This window comes from Salmo salar, chromosome 10, assembly GCF_965601325.2.
Source record: "Salmo salar chromosome 10, fSalSal1, whole genome shotgun sequence".
Taxonomy (NCBI): Eukaryota; Metazoa; Chordata; class Actinopteri; order Salmoniformes; family Salmonidae; genus Salmo; species Salmo salar.
Window position 1 is genome coordinate 54484246 of NC_138300.1, and position 14285 is coordinate 54498530.

General features: G+C 43.5%; 1 protein-coding gene across 2 annotated transcripts in view; it reads right to left on the bottom strand.

Moving 5' to 3' along the window:
* Positions 1–14285, bottom strand: part of atf6 (activating transcription factor 6) — a 122604-nt gene that overhangs the window by 84480 nt on the left and 23839 nt on the right. For both annotated transcript variants that reach the window (XM_014123469.3, XM_014123468.3), the window contains exon 7: positions 12079–12230. In XM_014123469.3, the coding sequence (XP_013978944.1) occupies positions 12079–12230 (152 nt within the window). The remainder of the gene's footprint in view (positions 1–12078; positions 12231–14285) is intronic.

Sequence of the window (14285 nt, forward strand, 5' to 3'; positions counted from 1 at the left end):
ACACCACCACCAGCCCAGACACAGAGCTAAAAAAAATAAAGGGAACACTAAAATAACACATCCTAGATCTGAATGAATTAAATAATCTTATTAAATACTTTTTTCTTTACATAGTTGAATGTGTTGACAACAAAAATCATCAATGGAAATCCAATTTATCAACCCATGGAGGTCTGGATTTGGAGTCACACTCAAAATTAAAGTGGAAAACCACAATACAGGCTGATCCAACTTTGATGTAATGTCCTTAAAACAAGTCAAAATGAGGCTCAGTAGTGTGTGTGGCCTCCACGTGCCTGTATGACCTCCCTACAATGCCTGGGCATGCTCCTGATGAGGTGGCAGATGGTCTCCTGAGGGATCTCCTCCCAGACCTGGACTAAAGCATCCGCCAACTCCTGGACAGTCTGTGGTGCAACGTGGCGTTGGTGGATGGAGCGAGACATGATGTGCTCAATTGGATTCAGGTCTGGGGAACGGGCGGGCCAGTCCATAGCATCAATGCCTTCCTCTTGCAGGAACTGCTGACACACTCCAGCCACATGAGGTCTAGCATTGTCATGCATTAGGAGGAACCCAGGGCCAACCGCACCAGCATATGGTCTCACAAGGGGTCTGAGGATCTCATCTCGGTACCTAATGGCAGTCAGGCTACCTCTGGCGAGCACATGGAGGGCTGTGCGGCCCCCCAAAGAAATGCCACCCCACACCATGACTGACCCACCGCCAAACCGGTCATGCTGGAGGATGATGCAGGCAGCAGAACATTCTCCACGGCGTCTCCAGACTCTGTCACGTGCTCAGTGTGAACCTGCTTTCATCTGTGAAGAGCACAGGGCGCCAGTAGCGAATTTGCCAATCTTGGTGTTCTCTGGCAAATGCCAAACGTCCTGCATGGTGTTGGGCTGTAAGCACAACCCCCACCTGTGGACGTCGGGCCCTCACACCACCCTCATGGAGTCTGTTTCTGACGTTTGAGCAGACACATGCACATTTGTGGCCTGCTGGAGGTCATTTTGCAGGGCTCTGGCAGTGCTCCTCCTGCTCCTCCTTGCACAAAGGCGGAGGTAGCGGTCCTGCTGCTGGGTTGTTGCCCTTCTACGGCCTCCTCCACGTCTCCTGATGTACTGGCCTGTCTCCTGGTAGCGCCTCCATGCTCTGGACACTACGCTGACAGACACAGCAAACCTTCTTGCCACAGCTCGCATTGATGTGCCATCCTGGATGAGCTGCACTACCTGAGCCACTTGTGTGGGTTGTAGACTCCGTCTCATGCTACCACTAGAGTGAAAGCACCGCCAGCATTCAAAAGTGACCAAAACATCAGCCAGGAAGCATAGGAACTGAGAAGTGGTCTGTGGTCACCACCTGCAGAACCACTCCTTTATTGGGGGTGTCTTGCTAATTGCCTATAATTTCCACCTGTTGTCTATTCCATTTGCACAACAGCATGTGAAATTTATTGTCAATCAGTGTTGCTTCCTAAGTGGACAGTTTGATTTCACAGAAGTGTGATTGACTTGGAGTTACATTGTGTTGTTTAAGTGTTCCCTTTATTTTTTTGAGCAGTGTATATATAAAAAAACATTGTTTTTAGCTGTTATCCTGTTTATCTCTTAACAACGTACTAGTTAGTAGTTACTGTATTTCTGACTGCTATTCTTTCTTTTTGCAACATGAAATCACTATCAGTTAGCATGTGGAACATTCAGGGTCTAAACTCATCATCCTGTCAGTTAGCATGTGGAACATTCAGGGTCTAAACTCATCATCCTGTCAGTTAGCATGTGGAACATTCAGGGTCTGAACTCATCATCCTGTCAGTTAGCATGTGGAACATTCAGGGTCTAAACTCATCATCCTGTCAGTTAGCATGTGGAACATTCAGGGTCTAAACTCATCAACCTGTCAGTTAGCATGTGGAACATTCAGGGTCTAAACTGATCAACCTTTGGACTGAAGAGTTTAGCACTGGAGTTCAACAAACATCTTAAAGATGTTGACGTCATCATTCTGCAGGAGACATGGTGTAAGGCTGACATTGTCACTCACTGTCCCACAGGCTACAGAGAGGTCATTGTGCCATCACAGAAACACAGCTCTGTCAATAGAGGCAGAGACTCTGGAGTACTGATCATTTGGTACAGATCCAAACTACAACATCTAATTGCTCCCCTCAAAATTGGTAAATATCACATTTGGTTAAAACTGAAAAAAAGAATTGTACTGACAGAAAAAAACATGTTCCTTTGCACAATATATATCTCCATATTACTCAGAGGAGATCTTCCCCACCCTTGAGGCAGAGACGTGCCATTTCCAGGCCCAGGGAAATGTGCTCATCTGTGGGGATACAAATGCATGCACAGGAACACTACCTGATCTAACGACCACACGAGGGGACAGCTTTATTACAGGCCTTACTTTTCTAACTGTCTTCATCTCCCCCATAGAAACAACAGTGACAGCACCATCAACAAAAACGGAAGAGATCTTTTGCAGCTCTGTATAACCCTGGGTCTGTACTTTGTCAATGGTAGGTTATGGGGGGACTCTTTGGGGAGATTCACCTACTGCTCACCTCTTGGCCATAGTACAGTAGACTATATGATCACAGACATTGACCCTTTCTCTCTCAGCTCATTAACTGTCAAGCCACTAACACCTCTGTCTGATCACAGCCAAATGATGTTGTTCCTCAAAAGAACAGACATGGAAACAACCACACATTCACAGCCCAGTAAGCTGTACAACATCAGAAATTCATACAGATGAGCCCAAAACAGCACAGAAGAATACCAGAAAGCAACCTGGAACCAAAATATCCAAACACTCTTAGATAACTTTCTGGAAACCACCTTCACTCACAGTAAAGAAGGCATCAATCTAGCAGTAAAAAACATCAACTATATATTCAGGCAAATGGCAAAAGAAGCACAATTGAAATTAATAAAAAACAAAACTAAAAAGATCACAGATGACAACTGGTTTGATGCAGATTGTAAAACAATAAGGAAAAGACTTAGAACACTATCCAACCAAAAGCACAGAGACCCAAATAATGGTGAATTACTCCTTCATTACTGTGAGACTTTAAAACTCTATAAACGTACACTCAGAACCAAAAAAGCGCAGTACAACAGCAAGCAGCTGACACTAATTGAGGAGTCCATAAACACAAACAACTTCTGGTAAAATTGGAAAAAACGAAAAAAATCTAAACAAAAAGGAATTAGCGATACAAAATGGTGACATATGGACAACCCATTTTAAAACACTCTACAACACCGTTCAAATTGACACAAACGCAGAACAACGCCAAATTCATGAGAAGTTGAATGGATTAGAAAACACTATAAAGGACAATCAAAATCTATTGGACTCCCCAATTACTGACCAGGCGCTCTATAAGAAACTTCAGGCCCTCAGATTTAAAAAAGCATGCGGACCTGATGGCATCCTAAATGAGATGCTCAAACTCACTAGTGCAAAATTTCAATTGGCTAAAAAATTATTTCAATTGGTTTAAAAATAAGCTCAACTGGACACCTTAATGAGGCAGTGAATTAACAGAAAGAAAGCACGCAGGGCATGCTATGCCATTAAAAAGCAAATTCAAATAGAAATACCTATTAAAATGTGGCTAAAACTAATTGAATATGTCATTGAACCAATTGCACTTTATGCCAGCGAGGTGTGGGGTCTACTTGCAAAACAAGATTTCATCAAATGGGACAAACACCCCATTGAAACCCTCAATGCAGAGTTCTGTAAGATTCTCCTACATGTCCAGAGGAAAACTACAAACAATGCATGCAGGGCAGAATTAGTCCATTATCCACTAATAATAACAACAACAACTCAAAAAAGAGCAATTCAGTTTTGGAAACATCTAAAATACACTGACCCTCTCATATCATTACCACGCCCTGCAATGCCAAGAGCTGAGCAAAGAAAAGAGTCCCCTCATCCAGCTGGTCCTGGGGCTGAGTTCACAAACCTGTCCTACTAACACACTGAAGCCTCAGGACCAGAACATCCAATCAGAATAAAACAAATTACAACACAATCAAAACTACATTACTTATTGGGAAACAGAAGCACAAAGCAAAATGCAGTGCTATCTGGCCCTAAATGGACAGTACACCGTGGCTAACTATTTGACCATGGTTACTGATCAAAACCTTAGAAAAACCTTGACAAAGTACAGGCTCAGTGAGCACAGCTTTGCCATTGAGAAGGGTAGACACAGGAAAACCTGGCTCCCTGTAGAGGAAAGGCTGTGCAACCACTGCACCACAGCAGAACCTGAGACAGAGCTGCATTTCATGACAAAATGTAAAAAACATAAAACAATTAGTGTCATTTCCCCAAATTTGAAACCCTTATTCAAGGTTTCAAAGACCTCTCTGATGAGGATAGGCTACCCGTCCTGTTGGGGGAGGACACAGAGAGCTGTGGGTTGGCAGCACACTACATTGCTGCCTGCCATAAGATGAGGGACAGTGTCTGACAGACCAATCAACCTGCACATGTCCTCTACTGTATAATTATTGTTATTGTTGAATGTATGGTTATTTTGACCCTTGGTTATTGTTATTACTGTTGTCCCGTTGACAATTCTGATTCTCATTTTTATATTGTAAATATCCAAAATAAGCTTTGGCAATATGTACATTGTTACGTCATGCCAATAAAGCGAATTGAATTGAGAGATTCAGACAGACAGACAGACAGACAGACAGACAGACAGACAGACAGACAGACAGACAGACAGACACACAGAGAAAGAGAGACACACAGAGAAAGAGAGAGAGCGAGAGAAACAGAGAGAGACAGAGAGAGAGCGAGAGAAACAGAGAGAGAGACAGAGGATGTGTGCTTCCGAAAGATCCTTGTGAAAACCACAAGGGCTGTTGCAAGTGGTGGTTACTGTAAGGAATTACTGGTACTCACAGCCACAGGAATGACCTTTTACTACCTGCTGGCTATATGAAGGATCCTTCTAGAAACCAAGACCAATCTAAAAGCAATAAGCCTGAGTTCAAACAGCGCTCTATCGAACACTGAACATAAAAAATAAGTCACTTTCTCTTTGGAAGAAGTTAAAGTGCCATCTGAAACAATAGTGTGAGCCTCTTCCACTCTTCCTGTGCAGTGCTGCTGAAGTACGCTTCTGTTTGATGCAGCGCGCCAGAGAAGTTCTTCCACTGTCAGGAGAAATGCTAATGCAAGTTAATATATGTTAATTGCATGCAAATGAAAGGTTGCTTCTCTATCACACCCACAACGGAAGCACAACCATGGCCTTGGATTAGCAGGTGGAGGACTTCTGTGAGAGGTCGCTGTTATGCCTGAATTCGACCCAAAACCCAACGAGGTTGAGAGTGGTTGTATGAAACCATTCGGTATGTCAAGAAAAGCTTTTAAACGTGCCAGCCCACTTCATTTCTATTCAAGTTTGACTCGCCATGAATTCGGCGTTTGAACTGTGCGTAAGCCGCCATTTTCAAATGAGTTTACAACATAGTAACAAAAAGATCAAAAGAAACAAAAACTATCCCTTAGCTTTTAATAGAGAATAATGAAAGCTGCCCCCTAAAACGAAACCAGCACAAAAGACACAGAGGACTTTTACTGAGAAACCACTGGCTAGTATAAACCCAAAAAATACGGTATAACTGACTATTCTTGTTTTGTTTGTGCCTGGTTTGCGTCTTTTGGACGGCCTCTGCTGAAGTGAAATAATACCTTGTCTGAGCTGAAACCAGTGTAGTGCGGTGTGTAGGACTTCTCAGTACTGGTAATTACACCGCCCTGCGATGACTGGGATAGTGTGTAGACACCGCAGGAGGTCATATCACTAGTGTGTACGTGTGTATGTGTTGCAGCTGTCCTTACATCACCCTAGTGAAACATAAAAGCACTGGAAGGACACCACCCCTTTGACCTGTCACCTGACATTTCCTCCAACTGACTGTAGCCAGCTGTTTTACCATTCCATTACTGCAACACATTCTGACTGTAGCCCGCTGTTCCATTACTGCAACACATTCTGACTGTAGCCAGCTGTTCCACCATTCCATTACTACAACACATTCTGACTGTAGCCAGCTGTTCCATTACTACAACACATTCTGACTGTAGCCAGCTGTTCCACCATTCCATTACTACAACACATTCTGACTGTAGCCAGCTGTTCCATTACTACAACACATTCTGACTGTAGCCAGCTGTTCCACCATTCCATTACTACAACACATTCTGACTGTAGCCAGCTGTTCCACCATTCCATTACTGCAACACATTCTGACTGTAGCCCGCTGTTCCATTACTGCAACACATTCTGACTGTAGCCAGCTGTTTTACCGTTCCATTACTGCAACACATTCTGACTGTAGCCCGCTGTTTTACCATTCCATTACTGCAACATATTCTGACTGTAGCCCGCTGTTCCATTACTGCAACACATTCTGACTGTAGCCAGCTGTTCCATTACTACAACACATTCTGACTGTAGCCAGCTGTTCCATTACTACAACACATTCTGACTGTAGCCAGCTGTTCCATTACTACAACACATTCTGACTGTAGCCAGCTGTTCCACCATTCCATTACTACAACACATTCTGACTGTAGCCAGCTGTTCCATTACTACAACACATTCTGACTGTAGCCAGCTGTTCCATTACTACAACACATTCTGACTGTAGCCAGCTGTTCCATTACTACAACACATTCTGACTGTAGCCAGCTGTTCCACCATTCCATTACTGCAACACATTCTGACTGTAGCCCGCTGTTCCATTACTGCAACACATTCTGACTGTAGCCAGCTGTTTTACCGTTCCATTACTACAACACATTCTGACTGTAGCCAGCTGTTCATTACTACAACACATTCTGACTGTAGCCAGCTGTTCCATTACTACAACACATTCTGACTGTAGCCAGCTGTTCCATTACTACAACACATTCTGACTGTAGCCAGCTGTTCATTGCTACAATACATTCTGACTGTAGCCAGCTGTTCATTACTGCAACACATTCTGACTGTAGCCAGCTGTTCCATTACTACAACACATTCTGACTGTAGCCAGCTGTTCCACCATTCCATTACTACAACACATTCTGACTGTAGCCAGCTGTTCCATTACTACAACACATTCTGACTGTAGCCAGCTGTTCCACCATTCCATTACTGCAACACATTCTGACTGTAGCCCGCTGTTCCATTACTGCAACACATTCTGACTGTAGCAAGCTGTTCCATTAATGCAACACATTTTGACTGTAGCCCGCTGTTCATTGCTACAATACATTCTGACTGTAGCCAGCTGTTCCATTAATGCAACACATTCTGACTGTAGCCAGCTGTTCATTACTACAACACATTCTGACTGTAGCCAGCTGTTCCATTACTACAACACATTCTGACTGTAGCCAGCTGTTCATTACTACAACACATTCTGACTGTAGCCAGCTGTTCCATTACTACAACACATTCTGACTGTAGCCAGCTGTTCATTACTACAACACATTCTGACTGTAGCCAGCTGTTCATTACTACAACACATTCTGACTGTAGCCAGCTGTTCATTACTACAACACATTCTGACTGTAGCCAGCTGTTCCATTACTACAACACATTCTGACTGTAGCCAGCTGTTCATTACTACAACACATTCTGACTGTAGCCAGCTGTTCCATTACTACAACACATTCTGACTGTAGCCAGCTGTTCATTACTACAACACATTCTGACTGTAGCCAGCTGTTCCATTACTACAACACATTCTGACTGTAGCCAGCTGTTCCATTACTACAACACATTCTGACTGTAGCCAGCTGTTCATTGCTACAATACATTCTGACTGTAGCCAGCTGTTCATTACTGCAACACATTCTGACTGTAGCCAGCTGTTCCATTACTACAACACATTCTGACTGTAGCCAGCTGTTCCACCATTCCATTACTACAACACATTCTGACTGTAGCCAGCTGTTCCATTACTACAACACATTCTGACTGTAGCCAGCTGTTCCACCATTCCATTACTGCAACACATTCTGACTGTAGCCCGCTGTTCCATTACTGCAACACATTCTGACTGTAGCCAGCTGTTTTACCGTTCCATTACTGCAACACATTCTGACTGTAGCCCGCTGTTTTACCATTCCATTACTGCAACATATTCTGACTGTAGCCCGCTGTTCCATTACTGCAACACATTCTGACTGTAGCAAGCTGTTCCATTAATGCAACACATTTTGACTGTAGCCCGCTGTTCATTGCTACAATACATTCTGACTGTAGCCAGCTGTTTTACCGTTCCATTACTGCAACACATTCTGACTGTAGCCCGCTGTTTTACCATTCCATTACTGCAACATATTCTGACTGTAGCCCGCTGTTCCATTACTGCAACACATTCTGACTGTAGCCCGCTGTTTTACCATTCCATTACTGCAACACATTCTGACTGTAGCCCGCTGTTTTACCATTCCATTACTGCAACACATTCTGACTGTAGCCAGCTGTTCATTGCTACAACACATTCTGACTGTAGCCAGCTGTTCATTACTACAACACATTCTGACTCTAGCCAGCTGTTCATTACTACAACACAGACTGACTCTAGCCAGCTGTTCATTACTACAATACAGACTGACTCTAGCCAGCTGTTCATTACTACAATACAGACTGTCATTTTGTAATCGTCACCTATACTGAAGATCAAGAGGCGGGAAACAGAATGGAACAAACAACTTCTGAGACTGAAGAAACATCTTTAGGACGATGAAGTGAATCATCAACAATGGCATACTGTAGACTGGGTGCATTTCCTGTACGCTGTAGTTAATGTGGATTCACATTACACACCGCCCCGTAGCATTCACGTCTGTAGCTATGAAGTGCTTTGAAAAGCTGGTCATGGCTCACATCAACACCCTTATCCCAGAAACCCTAGACCCACTCCAATTTGCATACCGCCCCAACAGATGATGCAATCTCTATTGCACTCCACACTTCCCTTTCACACCTGGACAAAAGGAACACCTATATGAGAACGCTATTCATTGACTACAGCTCAGCGTTCAACACCATAGTGCCCTCAAAGCTCATCACTAAGCTAAAGACTCTGGGACTAAACACCTCCCTCTGCAACTGGATCCTGGACATCCTGACGGGCCGCCCCCAGGTGGTGAGGGTAGGTAACAACAGATCCGCCACGCTGATCCTCAACACTGGGGCCCCTCAGGGGTGCGTGCTCAGTCCCCTCCTGTACTCCCTGTTCACTCATAACTGCACGGCCAGACACGACTCCAACACCATCATTAAGTTGGCCGATGACAACAGTGGTAGGCCTGATCCCCGACAACAACGAGCCTATAGGGAGGAGGTCAGAGACCTGGCCGTGTGGTGCCAGGACAACAACCTCTCTCTCAACGTGATCAAGAGAAAGGAGATGATTGTGGACTACAGGAAAAGGAGGACCAAGCACGCACCCATTCTCATCGACGGGGCTGTAGTGGAGCAGGTTGAGAGCTTCAAGTTCATTGGTGTCCACATCACCAACAAACTAACATGGTCCAAGCACAACAAAACCTATTCCCCCCCAGGAGACTGAAAAGATTTGGCATGGGTCCTCAGATCCTCAAAAGGTTCTACAGCTGCACCATCGAGAGCATCCTGACTGGTTACATCACTGCCTGGTATGGCAACTACTCGGCCTCCGACCGCAAGGCACTACAGAGGGTACTGCGTACGGCCCAGTACATTACTGGGGCCAAGCTTCCTGCCACACAGGACCTCTATACCAGGCGGTGTCAGAGGAATGCCCTAAAAATTGTCAAAGACTCCAGCCACCATAGATTGTTCTCTCTGCTACCGCACGGCCACCGGTACTGGAGTGCCAAGTCTAGGTCCGAGAGGCTTCTAAACAGCTTCTACCCCCAAGCCATAAGACTCCTGAACATCTAACCAAATGATTTGAATTGCTGCCCCCCCCCCCCCCCCTTAACGCTGCTGCTACTCTCTGTTTATTATCTATGCATAGTCACTTTAATAACTCTACCTACATGTACATATTACCTCAATTACCTTGACTAACCGGTGTCCCCGCACATTGACTCTGTACCGGTACCCCCCTGTATAATCTCGCTATTGTTATTTTACTGCTGCTCTTTAACTACTTGTTACTTTTATTTCTTATTCTTAACCACATTTTTTAAACTGCACTGTTGGTTAGGGGCTCGTAAGTAAGCATTTCACTGTTAGGTCTACACCTGTTGTATTCGGCGCATGCGACTAATAAAATTTAATTTGACATTAACTTTTTAAGGTATAGGGGGCAGTATTATCATTTTCAGATGAAAAGTGTGCCCAGAGTAAACTGCCTAATACTCGGGCCCAGAGTCAAATATTTGCATATTATTAGTACATTTGGATAGAAAACACTGAAGTTTCTAAAACTGTTTGAATGATGTCTGCGAGTATAACAGAACTCATATGGCAGGCAAAAACCTTAGAAAAATCCAACCAGGAAGTGGGAAATCTGAGAATTGTAGTTCTTCTTTTGAATCCCTATCGAAACTACAGTGTCTGTGGGGTCACGTTGCACTTCCTAAGGCTTCCATTGGCTGTCAACAGCCTTTAGAAACGTGTTTCATCCTTCTCCTGTTACTGGGCAGAAAATAAGAGCTCAGTCAATGAGTGGACTGCCTGGGACCAGTGAGTTGTTTACTGCACGGGCACGTTTGGCGCACCGCTCCTTCTTTTTCCTCTAATGAATACGCTATTGTCCGGTTGGATTATTATTGACGTTTTATGTTAAAAAGACCCTAAGGATTGATTGTAAACAACGTTTGACATGTTTCTACGAACGGTAATGGAACCATTTTACTTTTCTTGTCTGCATATTATGCCTTTGGATAATGATCTGAACGCACGAACAAAACGGAGGTATTTGGACATAAATATGGAGTATTTCGAACAAAAAGAACATTTCTTGTGGAAGTAGGAGTCCTGGGAGTGCATTCTGACGAAGACCAGCAAAGGTAAGAGAATATTTACAATACTAATTCTGAGTTTAGTTGGCGGGTGTCTGTATAGCTTGCTTTGATGGCTGAGCTATGTACTCAGAATATTGAAAAATGTGCTTTCTCCGTAAAGCTATTTTAAAATCTGACACAGCGGTTGCATTAAGGAGAAGTATATCTATAATTCTTTCAATAACTGTTGTAAATTTGATCAACGTTTATGATGAGTATTTTTGTAAATTGATGTGCACATTCACCGGCAGTTTTGGTGGGAATACATTTTCTGAACATCACGCGCCAATGTAAAATGGGTTTTTTGGATATAAATATGAACTTTATCGAGCAAAACATACATGTATTGTGTAACATGAAGTCCTATGAGTGCCATCTGATGAAGATCAAAGGTTAGTGAATATTTTAGCTGTATTTTTGGTCTTTGTGATGCATGTCCTTGCTTGGAAAATGGCTGTGTGGTTTTTCTTTAAGTTTATGTCCTACATAATCTAATTTTATGCTTTCGCCGTAAAGCCTTTTTGAAATCGGGCAATGTGGTTAGATTAATGAGAAGTTTAATCTTTAAAATGGTGTAAAATAGTTGATTGAGAAAATGAAATGAGATTTTTGCTGTTTCGTATTTCGCGCCCTGATATTTCACTGGCTTTTGATAGTGTGTAGCGCGGGTGGGACTCTAGCGTCCCACGTAGCCCATAGAAGTTAAGCTCAGCTGTATGCCAATCCTGGATGCTGCAAATCTAGTTTCTGTCAGTCTAGAAAAAAGACTGACAGCATCATAAATAATAATGGTGGCTAGTTTTTCTAGCTGCCATTTTGTGTTTTCGTATTTCACCCAGGAATTAAAATCAATGAACTGAAGTGAAGAGGAACCAGCACCACAGAGTGAGATACAGTCTTCCATTGTTGTGGAAAGGAGAATGAAATCAGAGGCATACGAGCATGATCAAAACACAGACATGTAGGACACACACACCCTCTCTCTCTCACACACACACACACACACACACAGCAGACACTTACATCTTCGTCAGAGCCAGGGCTGTGGAGTGTGACTGCAATGGGGGCGGGCCTCTCTTGGGTCAATGATGGCATGGTAACCAGGTGCCCGGTGACTGCCTGTGGCGTGTGGATCTGCAGCACCTGGGCCGGCTGGCACAGCACCAACGGACCACCTGTTAGGAGGGGACAAACAACACTTAGATTATATACTGTACCCTTTACTAAGCTGTTATTAAATAATAAGCTGTGTGTTTCGGTATTCCTCGCCAGTCGCTAACCACAAAAACAACAGAGCACTTGGTCACCTGTGACAGCTGGGAGTCAGTCTGGCTATTATCAGCAGCCCCTCTTCCCCAGTGCTACTGTCTGGTCCCTCTCAAAAAGCGTTCCCCCTTTCCCCAGTGGTACTGTCTGTACAGAGTGCACCCAGAGCTCCTTCTACCCTCTGACCTCTCAGCGACCCTGCATTAACCCCTGAGCTTTAATAACCTGTAGGAGAACTGAACACTGGGGAACTAACTGGTCAGATGTTAACCATCAGGGTCAACGGCCGGTCACATTCCTCCCCTCCTACCTGTATTAAAGGGAGGGAAGAACAGACAGAAAAATGGAACACATCTGTCTGTGTACATGATTAGATTTCTCAATAGATGTATTGCGGTCTCACGGTAATTTATACTAATGTAATACAATGTTTCTAAAAACACCATATCCATGGTTTACAGCTCTGTGCCAGGAACCATCCGTCACACAGAAACACTGGCACAGCACCCACCGGGTCCTGCTAAATGACCTGTCAGCGTTAATGGTGATGATTAGACAAAGCTACAGCGCTGATGAAGGAACGCGGATGAGATGAGGACTACTTCTTTTACCAAGTCAAATAGTAGATCTAGAGCAGAGCTACCAAATCAAATCAAGCTTTATTTATACAACACATTTCAGACATGGGGAAAAAAAATGAATAAAAACAAATGAAATTAAAAAGAAATATTCACAACAAACATCAGAGGATAAACAAACTAAAGAACAACAATAAAAACAGAGACTAAAAAAAGCACAGTGAGGAAAAGCAAAGCTAAGGTATGTTTTAAGATCTCTTAAAACTCGACAGTTTCAGCCCCCCCCTGGCAGGCTGTGCCCGATCCCGTACGTCCACAGTTTCAGCCCCCCCCTGGCAGGCTATTCCAGAGGCTGGGGGCATAGTAACTAAAGGCTGCCTCTCCATGCCTCTTGGTCCTAGGCTTTGGGATAGTTAAAAGGCCAGAGGACCTAAGGGACCTACTGGGTACATAACTTAAAAGCATGTCTGACATGTACTGGGGTGCACAATCGTGGATTGATTTAAAAACCAAAAGAAGAATATTAAAATGAATTCTAAAACTCACAGGCAGCCAGTGTTGAGACTTTAAAACCAGTGCAATATGTGCTTTCTGTCTGGTCTTGGTCAGTACCCGTGCTGCAGCATTCTGTATGTTTTGCAGTTGACCAATGGCTTTCTTGGGTACACCAGACAGGAGAGCATTACAGTAGTCAAGCCTGCTTGTAATAAAAACGTGGATGAGTCTCTCTGTATCAGCCTTAGAGAGAAACGGCCGCACCTTGGCAATGTTCCTCAAGTGGTAAAAGCTATTTTGGGCACATTCCTAATGTGTGATTCAAAATTTAGCTTAGAATCTAAAATAACACCTTGGGTTTTTTACCTGCTGTTTTATCTTTATTGCCCGTGAATTAAAATGTTCAGCCAGATTATCTCTCTGTACTTTGGCTCAAACAATAAGTAACTGTTTTTTCTTGATTTAGTTAGAGAGGAAGTTGTGAGCCATATACACTACCGTTCAAAAGTTTGGGGTCACTTAGAAATGTCCTTGTTTTTGAAAGAAAACCTAGGTGTTATTTTAGATTCTGTAATAAATAGAAGGCTTAAGTTGTGATGTCACTTTGCTGAGCATGTCTGTGTCAACCAGGGAAAATAACTCCATAGTACCTTTGCGTGGTAGACTAAGGCACATATTAAACTTCTTATCAGGTCTTGACTGATAACAAACATTAGGCTGGATATCTTATCTCTAAAATATGCTGCAAACTCATCACATTTCGACGTGTAGGAAAGTTCATATACAGTAGGTTTGCAGGTGTAGGATTTCTCTCAAATGACTAGCGATCAGATTAGAGCCCGTCTGGCATTTAGAAAGTATTCAGACACCTTGACTTTTTCCACACTTTGT